The 19,389-nt window shown below is 47.0% G+C and overlaps 1 protein-coding gene across 1 annotated transcript in view; it reads right to left on the bottom strand.

Annotated features, from left to right (window-relative positions):
• LOC142655905 (uncharacterized) overlaps positions 1-19,085 on the bottom strand; it is a 523,874-nt gene extending 504,789 nt beyond the window's left edge. The window contains exons 1-3 of the mRNA XM_075830625.1: positions 18,543-19,085; positions 18,262-18,376; positions 485-639 (exon numbers count right to left, since the gene is read on the bottom strand). Coding sequence (XP_075686740.1) covers positions 485-562 — 78 coding nt within the window. The 5' untranslated portion in view covers positions 563-639; positions 18,262-18,376; positions 18,543-19,085. The remainder of the gene's footprint in view (positions 1-484; positions 640-18,261; positions 18,377-18,542) is intronic.
• Between the last annotated feature and the right edge of the window lie 304 nt (positions 19,086-19,389).

Genomic DNA, 19,389 nt, shown 5'->3' with positions numbered 1-19,389 from the left:
TGGAGAGAGACACTTAGAGAACTGAACACAGTATTCCCCCCTCAGTAGAAAGAGGGAGATTGTGACCCCGCTGCATAGAGCTCTAGTGACCCCACATCTGTAATACTGGAGACCTCAACTACAAAAAGACATTGAGAAAATAGAACGAGACCAAAACTAAAAAGGAAATAATATTGGGGGGACTAGATGGACCATGTGTTCTCCTCCTGCCGTCATCTTCTATGTTTCTATATAGAGGTCATCCTGATCCCCCTGGTTCCTGGTCATTCTCATTGCTCTACAACATTACTATTGCTGCATTGGTGACATGACACATAACTGACCATATTGGTGGCTGATCTTCAGCTTTTTTGCTGTTGTCTTCTTGATGTCACTTGGAAGGTCTGGACGCTGTTATACAGGACACTGGATTCTTCCTATAACTTCCTATTATGTATTGCCCCTTCCCTATGTGTGACTTGTTCTATAATGTAGAAAAGTTTACCTCTCCGCTCAACAGGTAGATGATCTCCAAGGTGAAGTCTAATATTCTTCTGCTCATCTCATTCCTGTCCTTGTCCATCCTTGGTGGGTCATTCAGGAGTAGGAACGTTGTGGAGGAGAAGATGAGAAAACTGGAGGATCTAGTACTGCAGACATCTTTATGAAGAAAGGAGAAGATGGAAATCATACTGGGGACAACATCATGTGTAACATACAGAACCTCACTTATTGATCATTGAGGGAAACATCTTCTCAGAGCCGTCACCACATGGAATAAAGGGGTATTTCCAACACGGACATTTCTCCCCGGGATATGCCAGAAATGTCTGATAGATGCGGCGCCACCTCTGGCCGTGCTTGGCTGTTTCTGGAACTCCTATACAAGTGAATGGAGAGAGTTGTGCACATGTGTGGTCACCTCTCCATTAATTCTTCACCTGGATGTAGTCATCACCTCACGAGGCGGGTCGGGGGACCCCCGTTCTCCACATAGAGGCAGGACCCCCATATATCTGACATTTATGGCATAGACATGGTGCACACTATGCAGTCAGTGTTTGATATGAACTGTAAGGTTCTGCAGCAGCTGAGGTGACATTATATATAAAGGGAACATGCAGTGTGATCTCTTATCATCATGTTACAGCGCAGGTGGAGCGGAGAAGAGTGATACATACTTTTGTGGGATAAGATTCAGTATAAACTTGTATTTTACGCTCACACAATCCGAAAGCAGTTGCAGCACTCCAGTAGTGTAAAAAAAATCAAAACATTTATTCACCCAACATATAGGCAACGTTTCGCCTTCCCATTGAAGACATTTTCAAGCTCATGCATGTATGTTGGGTGAATACATTTTTGGATTTTTTTACACTCCTGGAGTGCTGCCTCTTCTTTCGGATTGTGGTTGAACTTTGTTGAGGTCTTTTGTCAAGATTCCTCTGAGGATAGCACCCATACCTTTATGCTACGGTGCAGCTCCTATATCTCGTTTGTTCCTGTATTTTACTCACTTAACCCCTTCCTGCACAGGACATTTACCGCTCAGGAGTTGTTCACATGACATAGGGAAGACCTGACACCTGCTGCAAAGGCTGGGGACCTGAGAGAACTGTGATTACGGCCATTTAACTACTTAGATGCCATGGTCAATAGCGAGTGCGGAATCTAAGCTGCAAGAAAGAGAGGGTGGTCCTCTCTGACAGCTCATCGGCCCCTTACGACACAATCACAGGGTATGGATGGTTGTCATGGCAGCCTGGGGGGAGGGGGGTAATGAAGGTCTGCGATACATTAGTATTAATGTGTATTGTACCAGGGATCTAATCATCACTAGTTCAAGTCCCCCAGAACAATAATACAATTTTTAAAAAAGAGTTTGTTTTATTTTTTTAAACATAAATAAAAACTAACAAACCTCAAAACACCCTTTTCCCATTTTTTTCTAAAGTAATGTAAAACAACCATATAATAAACATAACAAAATAATAAACATAACTGGTATCACCGCATCCGTAAAAGTTAGAATGATTAAAATATGTTATTGTAACGTCCGCGGTCGCTGACCGCAGACTCCTCTCATCCTGCCGCCCAGTCTCGCAGTGACCACTAGCGTGCGCACGCGTGCTCAGTCCCACCCTTAAAGAGCCAGTGCGCACACGTTTAAGATTGAACTGATTACTCCAAGATCACCCTGGACTATAAGAAGGGCCCTGCCCCTTCACGCATTGCCTGAGCGTTGTTGTGTTTTCCCGTGTCAGTCTAGCAAATGGTCCCTTAGTGTCTTCCAGTTCCCAGTGTTCCCTTTCCTGCTACCTGTATCCTGTGCAACCTTGCTCCTGTGCCTTAAAGAGGCGCTGTCACCAGATTTTGCAACCCCTATCTGCTATGGCAGCAGATAGGCGCTGCAATGTAGATTACAGTAACGTTTTTATTTTTGTCCATTTTTGTATTTATGCAAAGGAGGCTTGCAAAAGTACAACTGGGCGTGTTTACAGTAAAAGTACAACTGGGCGTGTATTATGTGCGTACATCGGGGCGTTTTTACTTCTTTTACTAGCTAGGCGTTAGGAATGGGAGTGTATGATGCTGACGAATCAGCATCATCCACTTCTGTTCGTTAACACCCAGCTTCTGGCAGTGCAGACACACAGTGTGTTCTCGAGAGATCACGCTGTGACGTCACTCACTTCCTGCCCCAGGTCCTGCATCGTGTCGGCCACATCGGCACCAGAGGCTACAGTTGATTCTGCATCAGCGTTTGCAGGTAAGTAGCTACATTGACTTACCTGCAAACGCCGATGCTGTTGCAGAATCAACTGTAGCCTCTGGTGCCGATGTGTCCTCGCTCGTCCGACACGATGCAGGACCTGGGGCAGGAAGTGAGTGACGACACAGCTTGATCTCTCGAGAACACGCTGTGTCTTTGCACTGCCAGAAGCTGGGCGTTCTGAAGAGAAGTGGATGATACTTCTATACACAACGCCCAGCTAGTAAAAGAAGTAAACACGCCCCGATGTAACACACATAATACACGCCCAGTTGGACTTTTACTTTAAACACGCCCAGTTGGACTTTAGCAAGCCTCATTTGCATAAATACAAAAATGGTCATAACTTGGCCAAAAATGCTCGTTTTTAAAAAATAAAAACGTTACTCTTATCTACATTGCAGCGCCGATCTGCTGCAATAGCAGATAGGGGTTGCAAAATCTGGTGACAGAGCCTCTTTAAGGAGTTGGAGTCGTGTTGTACCACAGGTCTGTCTGTTGTTACACCACGCCTGGTGTCTGCTGCCAAGGTCCCATCTGAGCCTAGTCATCGCTACTGTCTGAACCACCACAGGTACCCTTGCTTGAACTATAGACTTTAGTTGGTACTCTGTTTTGGCCAGCTGCTATCCCGCTATCCACATACCCACAGATTGTGATAGTACGCTCAGGCCATGGACCCTGCTGGCCAACGCAAGCCTGGGACGACAGCACAAGCCATGCAAGCAGATATACTAGTCTGCCAGTTATGACAAGACCAACTTCTCCAGGCGGTGAACGCCATCACGCATCGCCTGGGTGCACAAACCGCAGTCATCTCGACATCCATTCCTGTTGCTCCGGCTGTTACTCCTGTAACACCTCCCGTCAGTACCTGTGCTGATCCTCGATTCTCGCTGCCACCACCTCCTCGCTACGACAGAGATGGAAGTACCTGCAGGGGATTTCTGAACCAGTGCCAGATTCACTTAGGTCTATATGCCAGTGCATTTCCTACTGGGAATGCAAGGATTGCATTTATTATTTTACTCCTAACTGGCAGGGCCCTAGCATGGGCAAACCCTATCTGGGAACGTCAGTGTTTTCTACAGACTTTTCGCACAGTGTTTGAGGAACCTGGACGAGTCTCCTCTGCAGCTGAGTCTTTTCTGACCCTTCACCAGGAGGACATCTCCGTCGGCGAGTATTCCATTCAGTTTCACACCCTGGCGGCAAAGCTGTCCTGGAACGAGGCCTTGGTGGCTACATTCTGGCAGGGACTGTCTCCTAAAATTTTAAATTGAGGATGAACTTGCTGCTCGTGATCTGCCACCTACCCTGGATAACCTCATACTTTTAGCCACACGTATTGACATGAGGATCCGGGAGCAGTCCCAAGAGGTTCGTCGGGAGGGAAGATTCCTCCCAGAGGAGCCTAGGTAGCTGAACCTGCTTAAACTGTCGGTCCAGGAGAAACACCGCAGGCGCACTTCAGGACTCTGTCTGTATTGCGGCCTCGGAGGCCATGTTGCGCATTCATGCCTGCAGAAGCAAAAGAAACTCCAATGCCTAGGATTGGTTGGAGAGACAACCCTAGGTGGAACGGCGCTAGAGAGGAAGTTCTCCTTGAGACTGGCCATTTCCGTAACCATTGGGTACGATAAAATTACGCACCGGGTTTCTGCATATCTGGACTCGGAGTCCACAGCAAACTTCATCCGAAAAGACCTAGACCTTCAGCTTTGGCCGTTGCATCGGTGAATGGACTGCTCCTGCCCGACCTGATCGTATCAGAGACCAAGCCGCTGGGACTCCAAGTTGGAGCCATTCATTCAGAACTAATTAATTCCTTGTCTTGCCTAAAGCAGTCAATCCTGTCCTGCTGGGTCTGCCTTGGCTCCGATTACATGCCCCAGTCCTGGACTAGAATTTCAGAGAAGTTCTCCAATGGGGCAATAAATGTCGCAGCCACTGTCTGTTACAGATTTATCCTGTCCAGTCGTCCCTGCCCCAGGCTGGATTGCCCCCTCATTTCTCTCAATTTGTGGATGTCTTCAGCAAGAAGGAGGCTGAGACGCTTCCTCCACACCGGGCGTATAACTGCCCTATTGAAAGGGTTGCAAATACGTCTCCTCCCCGTGGTCGCGTATACCACCCCCTTTCGTTGACGGAGACTCAGTCCATGTCGAGCTACATCAAAGAGAATCTGTAGAGGGTTTTCATACAAAAATCCTCCTCTCCGGCCGGGGCCAAGTTCTTCTTTGTCTCGAAAAAAAGACGGATGTCTTCGGCCTTGCATTGACTACCGTGGTCTCAATCAAGTCACAATAAAAAACAAATATCTGTTGCCACTAATCTCTGAACTATTTGACCGCATACGAGGAGCCAAGATCTTTTCTTTGCGTGGGGCTTACAATCTGATTCGAATCAGTCAAGGTCATGAGTGGAAGACTGCGTTTAACACTTGAGATGGGCACTACGAATAACTGGTGATGCCCTTCAGTCTGTGTAATGCTCCAGTAGTCTTCCAGGAATTCGTCAACGACATCTTCCGAGATCTCCTCTATGTCTGTGTTGTGGTCTATCTCGATGACATTTTGATATTTTCTCCAGATCCGACGACTCATCCAAGACATGTCTGTCAAGTCCTGCTGTGACTAAGAGAGAAACGCCTGTATGCCAAGCTGGAGAAGTGCGTGTTTCAAAAGAATTCTCTACCCTTCCTGGGCTACATTATCTCGGATCAAGGCCTCAAGATGGACCCTGAGAAGGTAAATGCCATCCTGGAATGGCCGCGTCCTCAAGGCTTGAGATCAATAAAGCGTTTTTTTGTGATTCGCCAACTTCTACTGGCAGTTTATCCCACACTTCTCACTGACCGCTCCTATCTCTACCCTCACCAAGAAAGGTATGAACGCCAAGGTGTGGACTCCAGAGGCAGAATCTGCATTTAATAGCCTTAAGAGTGCCTTCACGTCAGCCTCAACCCTCCTGATGTATCTCTACAGTTTTCGTTAGAGGTGGGCGCCTCCTCGGTTGGTGCAGGTGCACTTCTGTTCCAGAGAGGTTCCAAAGGGAAGGCAGTGGTATGCGGCTATTATTCTAGACTTTTTTCCTCCGCAGAGCGCAATTAGTCGATTGGGGATCAGGAGTTACTGGCCATCAAATTGACTCTGGAGGAGTGGAGACATCTACTGGAAAGCGCAGCTCATCCCATCCTGATATATACTGACCACAAGAACCTCACCTATCTCCAATCGGCCAAACGGCTGAACCCCTGTCAAGCCAGGTGGTCGCTATTCTTTGCTCGATTCCAGTTTGTGCTCCACTACTGCCCTGCCACCAAAAATGTGATTGCCGATGCCTTGTTCAGGTCGTTCAAGACAGAGGACACCGTAGACTCTCCTCAAAATATCATTGATCCGTCCTGTATCATCTCTGTTAATCCTCAGCAAGTTAGAGACATCCCTCTAGGGAGGACGTTTGTACGCCTGGCAGACAGGAGGACAATCCTCCGCTGAGGACACAGCTCCAAAATGGTGGGGCACACGGGTACCCGTAAAACCCGAGATCTGATTGCCCGTCGTTTCTGGTGGCCCACGCTGCCCAAAGAGATTGTGGACTTTGTTTCGTTCTGCACGGTGTGCGCTGCCAACAAGGTTGCTCATTCCAAGCCTGCTGCTCTGCTCCAACCTCTGCCTGTGCCCATTGCTCCCTGGCAACATATAGCAATGGACTTTGTCACAGACCTTCCTTCCTCTGCTGGATGCAATACAGTCTGGGTGGTGGTGGACCAGTTCTCAAAAATGGTTCACTTTGTTCCGCTGACCGGCCTACCTTCTGCTTCTCAACTGGCCAACCTCTTCATCCAACACATCTTCCGTCTGCATGGCTTACCTCTGCATATCGTGTCTGATCGGGGGATTCAAAATAGTGCCAACATTTTGGAGAGCCCTCTGCAAACTCCTTGATGTAAAGTTGAAGTTTTCCTCAGCCTACCATCCCCAGCCCAATGGCCAAGTCGAGAGGATCAACCAAATCATGGAGAACTATCTACGACACTACATCTCCAGGCAGCATGATGCCTCGGTGCAGCTTCTTCCTTGGGCTGAGTTCTTCAATAACAACCACACAAGTGAGTCCACCGCCTCCACACCGTTCTTTATTGTCTACGGCCAACATCCACAAATTCCTCTCCCTGTGTCAGCTACGTCCCAGGTGCCTGCAGCTGACTCTGCATTCCAGGACTTTCTACGGATCTGGCAGCAAACCCGGTCCTTTATTCTGTTGGTGGTCGATTGCATGAAGCGAAAGGCAGACACGAGGAGGAGACACCTCAGTTTCTTCCGTGTACCAAGGTCTGGCTGTCCTCGAGAAATATCCGGCCGAGGGTGCAATCATTCAAATGCGCTCCCAGGTTCCTCGGACCCTTTAAGATCCTGCAGCGGATCAACCTGATTTCTTATAAGCTTCAAAAACACAAGTTTGTGAATATGGCCTTTTTTTGTGTTTTTAATCGTATTCTATGTCCCACTTTTTTTCTGTGGTGTTGCTTCAAGTTTGGAATGAAAAGTTCCAGTAAGGGCTTATTCAGACGAACGGGATATACGTCCGTGCAATGCGCGTGAAAATCACGCGCGTCGCACGGACCTATATTAGTCTATGGGGCCGTGCAGACAATTGCGTGATTTTTACAAAGCGTGAGTCCGCTGCGTAAAAGTCACGACATGTCTGTTCATTGTGCGTTGTTCGCGCATCACGCACCCATTGAAGTCAATGGGTGCGTGAAAACCAGGCGAATCACACGGAAGCACTTCCGTGGGACGCGCGTGATTCGCGCAACTGCAGTGAAAAGGATGAATGAAAACAGAAAAGCACCACGTGCTTTTCTGTTTACAAACATCCAAACGGAGTGTCATATAGATGGCGGCTGCGCGAAAAGCACGCAGCCGCGCATCATATGGTGATGACACACGGAGCTGCCAAGTGCCTTTTGCGCACGTAAAACGCCACGTTTTTTGCATGCGTAAAACGCACACGCTCGTGTGAATCCTGCCTAAGGGAAATGCAAGACCTGGGACCCGAGCTTAGCATTTGTTTTGGCCAAAATCGCAACCAATACCCCATGATTTTTCATGTTTATTTACATTATATATTTTCTTTCAGGACGCAGCCAGGTCTTATGATGCTGGAAGGGCATAGTGTGAAGGTGTTTGGCATTGCATGGAGGGCTGCCCGCTCTGATAGCATGGGCGTTATTAATAGGCTGCTATTCTGCAGTATATGCTGTGCCTCACTACTTGCACACTATCCCTCCATGTCTTACACACTGCACTCACTCCCTATGTATCACTCATAGTTCTGACCCCTATGCACTACTGCCCCCTATATTCCGGATACATTATTATCACTTGTGTATTACACACCGTATTAATTTTCTGCACTACACATTTATATCCATACCCCACACCACTCCCCTCAAGGCTAGTGGTAGTGGCTATTATTATTTAACACACCTGAGCACTTTCCTTCAGCAGCATTTTTGACCTGTCTGCGTCCTGCTGGGCTTATAGCTGCCCAATTTGTGAGTATGGCCTTTTTTTGTGTTTTTAATTTTATTCTATAACCCACTTTTTTCTGTGGTGTTGCTCTTACAAGCTTCGGCTACCCGCTACCTTGAGGATTACCAACTCCTTTCAAGTGACTCTTCTGAAACCTGTGGTCTTGAACCGCTACTCTAAGATTCTTAGCCCTGCAGTTGCCCCCCACCCAGCGGTTCTGCCAAGATATTTGAAGTTAAGGATATCCTGGACACCAAAAAAGTAAGAGGAAGAACCTTTTATTTGGTAGATTGGAGAGGGTTTGGTCCAGAGGAGAGGTCCTGGGAGCCAGAAGAGAATGCTCCTACCGTTATTAAGAAGTTTCGCTCTCGTTCTGGTCCCAAGAGGGGGCGCAAGAGGGGGGTTACTGTAACGTCCGCGGTCGCTGACCGCAGACTCCTCTCATCCTGCCGACCCCTTCCTCTGCAGAGATGCCGGCATATGCGACAGCCCTGCCCCACAGTGACCACTTGGGTGTGCACGCGAGCTCAGTCCCGGCCTTAAAAAGCAAGCGCGCACACACAAGTGTAAGATTGAACTGATTTCTCCCAGATCACCCTGGCCCTGCTCCTTCACTCATTGCCTGAGCGTTGTTGTGTTTTCCCGTGTCATTCTAGCAAATGGTGCCTTAGTGTCCCCGTTCCTGCTACCTGTATCCCATGCTACCTTGTTCCTGTGCCTCAAAGAGTTGGAGTCGTGTTGTGAAACCGGTCTGTCTGCTGTATTACACCACGCCTGGTGTCTGCTGCCGAGGTACCATCCGAGCCTAGTCATCGCTACTGTCCGAACTACCACAAGTACCCTTGCTTGAACTATAGATTTTACTTGGTACCCTGTTTTGGCCAACTGCTATCCCGCTATAGCCGTATGGCCCAGTGGGTCCACATACCCACAGATCGTGACAGTTATTTACCCGCACCGTGAACACAGTAACAAAAAAATAAAAACAACAAATAAAAACAGTAGCAGCTCTAAAAAAAAAATTTAAAAGTATTATAAAATGATCAAAAATTGCAGCTCGTCCCGCAGAAAATAAGCCCTCACTCCGCTACATCGACGTAAAAATAAAAAAGTTCTGGTTCTGTATACATAGTCACAAAAAATGTTTTCCCCAGGGACACTTAAGGTGTGGCTTCTATGGTGGGTGTATCTCATGGAGCGTGGCTTATGTGGTAGGTGTGACTAATGGGGCGTTACTTTCTTCCAGGACAAACAAAAATTTCTGCACTAGTTTGGCTGACAACCACTATAGTGGCCGGTATCTGTCTCTGGTTATCTGGTTGTTCACAGGCAGGTGATGTCTCACTTTATCACTAAGGTTAGATTATATGTGCTGAACACTACTGGTAGCATAAAAAACAGCGTAGATAGTGCCATGCTCATTGTCCCTTGTAGATGGTGCTCCACACTGCCCCAGTAGATAGTGCCACACACTGCTTCCTGTAGATAATGCCATGAGTGCCCCTTGTAGATAATAGGATAGTGGAAATGTAAGAGTCATAACCAATGAAGGTAATAAAACTCAAAAGATCAACCCTTGAAGCGGCGCTGGTTCCTTGGAGCGTAGTTGGCTGTTAGTCCTTAGTGTTGCATGAAGAAGCAAACAAGGTTTGGCGTATCAAAGTCTTTAATGAAATACAGGCGACTCGTTTCGGAGCCGGACCGGCTCCTTCCTCAGGCAGTATTAGAACACAATAATGTTCTAATACTGCCTGAGGAAGGAGCCTTTCCGGCCCCGAAACGCGTTGCCTATATTTAATTAAAGACTTTGATACGATATACCCGTATGGGGGCCTGTATTTTGCAGGACAAGTTGTAGTTTTACACGGCACAATTTATAACATATTTGGGAAACTGGAATAAATGTGTTTGAGGTGGAATGGGAACAAACGGATTCCTCTATTGTGTGTTTTTTTGTTTCGTTTTTGTGACGTTCACCGTGTGGTAAAGACGACATGTTAACTTTATTATGTGGGTCAATACGATTACAGCGATACCAAATTTATATTGTGGGAGGTTTTTTTTTATGTTTTACTACCTTTACAAAGAAAAAAAAATGTTTTGTGTTTCCATATTCTAAAACACATATTTTTATGTCAGTCAATTGAGAGGTGTTAGGCCCTGTTCACACTGAGTTTTTTGCCACGGAAAGCGCGGCAAAACACGTCCAAAATTGCCTCTAATTGCACTATATTGTGGCGTTTTCTGCCCCAAAAACCCAATTGAAATTAATGGGAGACGGAAATAGACGCAGTTTTTGACGCAAAAAACGGTCACGGTTATTCCCTTTGTCTGTTGAAGAAATAGGTATAAATCGCATCAAAAAACAAATGTGGTGCAAAACCACTTCAAAAAAACCGGAGCGGATTTTTCCAGGCAGAAGAATTTTCTGCCTGCAAAACTCAGTGTGAACATACACTAAGGCCGGATTCACAAGAGCGTTGCGCATCTCAGACGTGAAAACTACAGTTTTACACGTCCGAGATGCATCCGTGCTCTGCGGGACGCAATGTCGCGCATCCCCCCCTAGACTAGAGTCTACGGAGTGATGCGTGAAAAAATAGGACATGTTCTATTTTATGACTGACCCTTCACACGGTTCGTTGAAACAACAGCCGTGTGAGCGGCCACATTGAATTATATAGGTCCGTGTGGATAAGGCTTTAGGGCTTGTTTTTTGCAGGGCGAGCTGTAGTTTTGATTGGTACCATAAGACTTTTTGATCACTTAATTTTTATTTTTTTTGTGGGCGACAAGTTGAAAACAGCAAATTATATATATATATATATATATATATATATATTTTATTTTTTTAATTATTTTACTTTTAGTCCGCCTAGGGGACTTGAACAGCAATTGTTGGATCGATGGCGCAATATACTGCAAGCCTGTAAGGGCTTAATAGCAGTAGAAGATGGCAGATGTGGGGGCTTTTATTAAGCCCCCAGACTGCCATGACAACCATGGGCACCTCACGATCACATGAGTGGGTGTGGGCAATGGCTGTCAGAGGGGGCCGGACCCCTCTTTTTAACAGTTTAGATGCTGCGGTGCGGTCGCTATTGACTGTGTGGCATCTAAGAGGTTAAACGAGCAGGATCAGAGCTATCTCTGATATCGCCCGTTGCTTTGAAGTGTCGGCTTAGCTTAGTGTTGAGCGCACTCAGCTCGTGAGCCCGCTACATACTTCCTCTTGCTGGCTATGACGTAACCCTACGTCAAATGTCAGCAAGGGGTTAATTCACAAGGGTGAGACAAAGGTTACTTGCTGATTGTTTCTCTTGGAGTAAACCCTTTAAAATCCAAAACTGGCATCTTGCTTTAACCCCTTGGTGACATGCGCAAGACAGTGATCGCAGGATCAAGCCCTACTAGGATTTAATAAAAGGGTGTTTGGATTTTTTTGGGTCGGGGTCCATTACAAGATAAGATCCAGTAAAGATAATTGGTATTGCGGCATTCGTAACGACCCGAACTATAACATGAACATGTCCTTTAACCTGCACGGTGATCACCATAAAAAACAATGTCAGAATTGCTGTTTTTTGTTTTTTTTCTCCCAGAAAATTGGAGTCATGTGCTCCCTGAAAAGGTATCAATTAAGACATCAGCTTGAACCCTGCAAAAAATGGGCCCCTCACACCGCTCCGTCCACAAAAATATTTATGGCTACACAAAAACAAATGGGTCCCGGCCAGGGCGTTGCGGACGCCGTGGCTGGGGATTCCGCTCATAGAGAGAGCCACTGACGATGCGTCTGTCCATATAATATCAGTGACGTCAGTGGCACCTCCTGCAGTGGAATCCCCGGTTGCATCGGTTTGTATTCAATTTTTCTTCTAGTGAAACCTTGTAGATAATGCCACACACTGCTCCCTGTAGATATTACCACACTGCCCCATGTAGATATTACCACACAATCTGCCCCTGTAGATATTACCACACATACTGCTCCCTGTAGATATTACCACACACACTGCTCCCTGTAGATATTACCACACACTGCTCCCTGTAGATATTACCACACACAGCCCCCTGTAAATATTACCATCACACACACTGCCCCCTGTAGATATTACCACCACACACACTGCCCCCTGTAGATATTACCACACAGTGCTCCCTGTAGATATTACCACACACACTGCTCCCTGTATATATTACCACACACACACTGCCCCCTGTAGATATTACCACACAGTGCTCCCTGTAGATATTACCACACACACTGCTGCCTGTATATATTACCACAGACACTGCTGCCTGTAGATATTACCACACACCGGTCCCAGTTGATATTACCACACCCACTGCTCCCTGTAGATATTACCACACACACTGCTCCCTGTAGATATTACCACACACACTGCTCCCTGTAGATATTACCACACACACACTGCTCCCTGTATATATTACCACACACACTGCTCCCTGTAGATATTACCACACACTGCTGCCTGTAGATATTACCACACACACTGATCCCTCTGGATATTACCACACACTGCTACCTGTAGATATTACCACACACACTGCTCCCTGTAGATATTACCACACACACTGCTCCCTGTATATATTACCACACACACTGCCCCCTGTAGATTTTACCACACAGTGCTCCCTGTAGATATTACCACACACACTGCTCCCTGTAGGCATTACCACACACACTGCTCCCTGTAGATCAGGGGTCTCAAACTCGGCCGGGTAAGTGGGCCACATATAGAAAAAATGGGAAGTCGACGGGCCGCATTACTTTCAAATTTGATGCAATACAAAATTATTGTTAATCAATTAGTTATTTGAACTACTATAACACTATATTACTAGAATAATAATACTACATTACTATAATAATAGCGCTAGGTTTAAAATTTGAGATATTTCTCCACGTACTTATTTCAACAATCCAGCTTTCCAGTTTAAGTATCGGTAAATGCAGTCCGGCGGCTCAGTTAGCACACATGTCAAGATTGGGCAGCCCCTTTTTAAATAGTGCCGCAGTGCCCTCCGTGGATGCTGCCGCAGTGCCCTCCGTGGATGCTGCCGCAGTGCCCTCTATGGATAATGCAACACACCCCTAGATAAGGCCACAGTGCCCTCTGTAGATAAGGCCACAGTGCCCTCTGTAGATAAGGCCAAAGTGCCCTCTGTAGATAAGGCCACAGTGCCCTCTGTAGATAAGGCCACAGTGCCCTCTGTAGATAAGGCCACAGTGCCTTCTTCAGATACTGCCACACACCCACTTGTAGATAATGCCGCAGTGCCCTCTGTAGAGGCTGCGCCAGTGCCCTCTGTAGAGGCTGCCCCAGTGCCCTCTGTAGAGGCTGCCCCAGTCCCCCCTGTAGAGGCTGCCCCAGTGCCCTCTGTAGAGGCTGCCCCAGTGCCCTCTGTAGAGGCTGCCCCAGTGATGTCAGGGGCTTGCCCAGAGCTGGAGTCCCGGAGCAGAGCCGCTTCTGGCACTCTGCCTGGGATTCCAGCTCTGCTGCTGACATCACTGTCCATATATGGACAGAGATGCCAGGGGCAACCCCAGAGCTGGAGTCCCAGGCAGAGCGCTAGTAGGCTCTTCCTGGGACTCCAGCTGTGCTCCTGATATCACTGGGACTCCTGCTCTGGGGAAGCCCCTGACATCATTGTCGATGTATGGACAGCGATGTCAGAGGCTTCCTCAGAGTCCCAGAGCAGAGCCGATAATAGCCCTCTGCCCGGGACTCCGCTCTGGGGAAGACCCTGACACACTGTCCATATATGGGCAGTGATGTCAGGGAATTTCACAGAGTCACGGAGCAGAGCCGACACCAGCGCTCTGCTCGGGACTCCGGCTCTGGGGAAGCCCCAGACATCGCTGTTCATATGTGGACAGCGATGTCAGGGAATTCCAGAGTCTCGGAGCAGAGCCGATACTAGCGGCTCTGTGTCCCGCGGGACGCAGATGACAGCCCCAGGGGCCGCATGCGGCCCGCGTGCTTGAGACCCCTGCTGTAGATATTACCACACACACTGCTCCCTGTAGATATTACCACACACACAGCCCCCTGTAGATAATACCACACACACAGCCCCCTGTAGATATTACCACACACACAGCCCCCTGTAGATATTACCACACACACTGCTCCCTGTAGATATTACCACACACACTGCTCCCTGTAGATATTACCACACACACTGCTCCCTGTAGATATTACCACACACTGCTCCCTGTAGATATTACCACACACACTGCCCCCTGTAGATATTACCACACACTGCTCCCTGTAGATATTACCACACACGCTGCTCCCTGTAGAGATTACCACACACGCTGCTCCCTGTAGATATTACCATACACACTGCTCCCTGTAGATATTACCACACACACTGCTCCCTGTAGATATTACCACACACACTGCTCCCTGTAGATATTACCACACACACTGCTCCCTGTAGATATTACCACACACACTGCTCCTTGTAGATATTACCACACACACTGTTCCCTGTAGATATTACCACACACACTGCTCCCTGTAGATATTACCACACACACTGCTCCCTGTAGATATTACCACACACTGCTCCCTGTAGATATTACCACACACACTGCTCCCTGTATATATTACCACACACACTGCTCCCTGTAGATATTACCACACACGCTGCTCCCTGTATATATTACCACACACACTGCTCCCTGTAGATATTACCACACACACTGCTCCCTGTAGATATTACCACACGCTGCTCCCTGTAGATATTACCACACACACTGCACCCTGTAGATATTACTACACACTGCTCCCTGGAGATATTACCACACACTGCTCCCTGTAGATATTACCACACGCTGCTCCCTGTAGATATTACCACACACTGCTCCCTGTACATATTACCACACACACTGCTCCCTGTAGATATTACCACACACTACTCCCTGTAGATATTACCACACACACTGCTCCCTGTAGATATCACACACACTGCTCCCTGTAGATATTATCACACACTGCTCCATGTAGATATTACCATACACTGCTGCCTGTAGATATTACCACACACTGTTCCCTGTAGATATTACCACACACACTGCTCCCTGTAGATAGAGCCATTGTGGCTTCCTCTATGAGCTGCAGGAGGTGCTTCTGACGTCACTGCCCTTATATGGACAATGAAGTCATGGGCTACTCCTGGAATGCCAGAGTTCCGGCCAAGGCGTTGCGGACGCCCTGGCTGGGGATTCCGCTCATAGAGAGAGCCACTGACGATGCGTCTGTCCATATAATGTCAGTGACGTCAGTGGCACCTCCTGCAGTGGAATCCCCAGCAGGCTGTCGGCAATGCTTTGCCTGAGGAATTCGCTCCAGGAGGAGTGAATGGTAGAGTAGAGAGCGGATAGTTTCCTGCTCTGCTATAGTATTCAATTGTATCTGAGACCTGAGGACGCAGTAATTTGCCGTGACTTTCTCTGTAAACTCAGGACAGTAAACTCTGCTGGATTTCCTTGCGTGTTGTGGGTCGTATTCGCTACTTGTGAACATACCCTTAAACATACCTCCCAACTTTCAAATATCACAAAGAGGAACAACCGATGCAGCGCTCGCATCTAATTTCACCTAATCCCCGCCCATACACATCCGATTCAGCCCACACAGTATCTTGCTCCCATAGTGCTTTCGACACCGTATAATACCAAATAGCTGCCCCCACACATTATAATGCCCTCTAGCTGCCACCATACAGTATACTGCCCCATAGATGCACCCATACAGTACAAAGCTAACACAGATGCCCCCATGCAGTATAATACCCATACAGGTACCCCCATGCAGTTTAATGCCCAAACAAATTCCCCCATACAGCATAATGCCCCCCATAGCTGCGCTATACAGTATAATGTCCCCTTATCTGCCCCTATTGCTAGTGCCCATGTACATAGTGCCACAGTGTCCCATGTAGATAGTGCCCCAGTGTCCATGTAGATAGTGCCACACCGCCCTTGAAGATAGCTCCATTGGGACTCCCTCTAGGAAGCGGAATCCCCAGCCAGAGCATAGACCGGGGATTCCGCTCCTAGAGGGAAGCCCTGATGTCACTGTCCATATATGGACAATGACGTCAGTGGCTGCTCCTTGAGCGGCATCCCCGTTGCCGACTCTGGCCGGGGATACCGCTCCTGGAGGAGCCCCTGACGTCAATGTCCATATATGGACAGTGACCTCAGGGGTTGCCTCTAGAAGCGGAAAACCCGGCCAGACCATCGGCAAAGGGGATGCTGATCAAGGAGCAGCCACCGACGTCATTGTCCATATATGGACAGTAACGTCAAAGGCTTCCCCGAGCATAGCGCTTAAAGTAGCGCTGTGTCCGGGGAGTCCTCGTAAGTGGAGGATCTCCCTCTGCTCCTCCGCTCTGAACTAATTCTGAAGCAGGGAGCCGATGGTTCCCTGCTTCAGAATTGGGTTCACAGTTGGATATAGCACTGGACGCCAGGAATTCGGGACTGTCCCGCTGAATATGAGACAGTTGGGAGGTATGTCTTAAACCGCACGGTGAACGACATTAAAGAGGCTCTGTCACTACATTATAAGTGCCCTATCTTGTACATAATGAGATCGGCGCTATAATGTACATTACAGCAGTGGTTTTTATTTCGAAAAACGATCAGTTTTGACAGTTATGAGCGATTTTAGCTTTACGCTAATGACTTTCTTAATGCCCAAATGGGCGTGTTTTTACTTTGACCAAGTGGGTGTTGTGGAGAGAAGTGAAAGACGCTGATCAATCAGCGTCATACACTTCTCTCCATTCATATACTCTGCACATAGTGATCTGTCACATACACACACATTAACGTTACTAAAGTGTCTTGACAGTGAATAGACATCACCTCCAGCCAGGACGCCATGTCTATTCACAATCCCGACACTTCGGTAAAGTTTGTGTGGGACTTACAGCACAGCAAGTGTAATCTCGCTGTAAACTGTCATTTACAGTGGGATCTCGCGAGATTACGCTTGCCTTGCTGTAAATCCCACACAAACGTTCGCGAAGTGTCGGGAGTGTGAATAGACATCCCGTCCTGGCTGGAGGTGATTTCTATTCACTGTCAAGACGCTTCAGTAACGTTAATGTGTGAGTATGTGACTGCACATAGTAAACAACTCAGGATTACGACGTGCAGAGTAAATGAATGGGGAGAAGTGTAAGACTCATGTGAATAGAAAAGTTTCTGTGCATGAATTTCAGCAAATCTCATACAGATGAATGGAAAAAGTCGCAGAAATTTCTGCAACAAATTTGCTACGTGTTAATTCTTGAGTTGTAAAAAACACTATGAATTTCATGTGTGTTTTACAAGCGTTTCATCTGGAGTTTGATTCATACATTTGTAAGATTTTTTTTTTCTGCCGCTTTTCAGGTTCTATAGAGAAGCGTGCTGCATTTTGAAAAAAATGCCACAGAAGCAAAACACGCACCAAAAGAGAAGAAAAAAACCACAAATAAAAAATACCCATTGTGCGCAGTGCATTTTATATTTTACTATAAACTGTCATGTAACGTCTGCCTGAGAAAAAAAAACGGCAGGAAAAACGAAACAAAAAAACACTATTAGGGGGGTTTCACACACAGTGCAAGGCAGGAAATGTCAACGGGAGCTGACTATCAGCATTGATCTCGGTGTTCAAGTGGCTAAACTGAGATTTCTCAGATCTCGGCTGTTCGTGCAGATGTTATTCGCAGCTGGTGCCCCCAAAATCTGACACTAAGCCTAGTGCATGACCGGATCCATAGATCACATTGTAGAGAACTTCTATGTGCAGTAACAGCTCCCTCAGGTCCTGCACTATGTATAACACATTGTCTGAAGTGTTACTGTAACGTAGAACTAAGGGGGAACCCCACCTTAACAAACCTCCCAATTCACTTTCTGAATTCATTATTACTGACCTGTGGTAACACCTCCTGGAATTTCCTCCTCCCCTTCACTATTACACTGTTGATCGCCCCTCAGCCGCTCTTCTTCTTCTTCTTCCTCCACTTTAATATTAGTCAGATCTTCCCCCTGATTTCACACATGTAACAATTCAGTACAATACAGCAGAGAGTGCGAAGAATCTAACAGATCAACATAAGTAACCACCAAAATCTATAACCCCATCTATGACCGCAGGACCAAAAAGCTCCGCGCCCCCCTATATAGATCTGGTATAGGGCTCAGCTTCATCTACCTGATGATTCTCTGGGACATTGTGATTTTCCTCTGGACAGTCCTGGGAATACAGAGGACTGGGACATCTCTCTGGTGGATTTCTCCTACTGGATCCATCTGTAGGAAAAACACACAGTGACTGAATACATGACTACTGTATATCTGTCTATATATGAGACACTTCTCTCTACACTTCTATGTTTACTGATCAGAGTCGAAATTACAATGTTGAGGTCCTCACTACCTGTGTTGATGTTCCTTCACACAGTAAGACGCAGGTCTAAAGTAGACTATGGCCTACCAGAGCGAACGGCGGGGCACCAACATCTTCCTGCTCCACCATAGTAATTAACTGCATCTGCGTTCTGTGGACATGGATATACATGAAAGTGTCCACACAGGACGCCTCTATTTTAAAGGGAATGTGTCGCTAGAAAAAAAAAATATTTTTTTAGTTAAACAGTTAGTGTATAAGTGATTAAACAATGTTCTAATTTTTTTAATTTTTTCACGAGTCAGGAAATATTATAAATTAGATTCTAATTTATAACATTTCCCAGTGCTGGTCACTAGATGGAGCAATTCCCAAAATTGCAGCATTGGCATGTGGTAAAGCAACCACATTGCTTTATGCTGCAAAATTTGAGAATACACACGCGCTCTAGTGAGCTCACAGAATCCCCCCTCTTTTATCCTGGCTAGTGCCAGGAGAAAGTAGGGGATTGAACGTTCAAACCTCCTACACTGTGTGTCGCCATTTTTTGAGCGAACACACAGTGTAGTAGGTTTACATACAGTAGTAATCACACACTAAAACACGTACATACACAGAAATAACTTACCTGCTCCTGCCGCCGCCGCACCCT

This window comes from Rhinoderma darwinii, chromosome 1 (genome assembly GCF_050947455.1).
Source record: "Rhinoderma darwinii isolate aRhiDar2 chromosome 1, aRhiDar2.hap1, whole genome shotgun sequence".
Lineage (NCBI taxonomy): Eukaryota > Metazoa > Chordata > Amphibia > Anura > Rhinodermatidae > Rhinoderma > Rhinoderma darwinii.
This window is presented reverse-complemented; position numbering and strand designations above follow the sequence as displayed.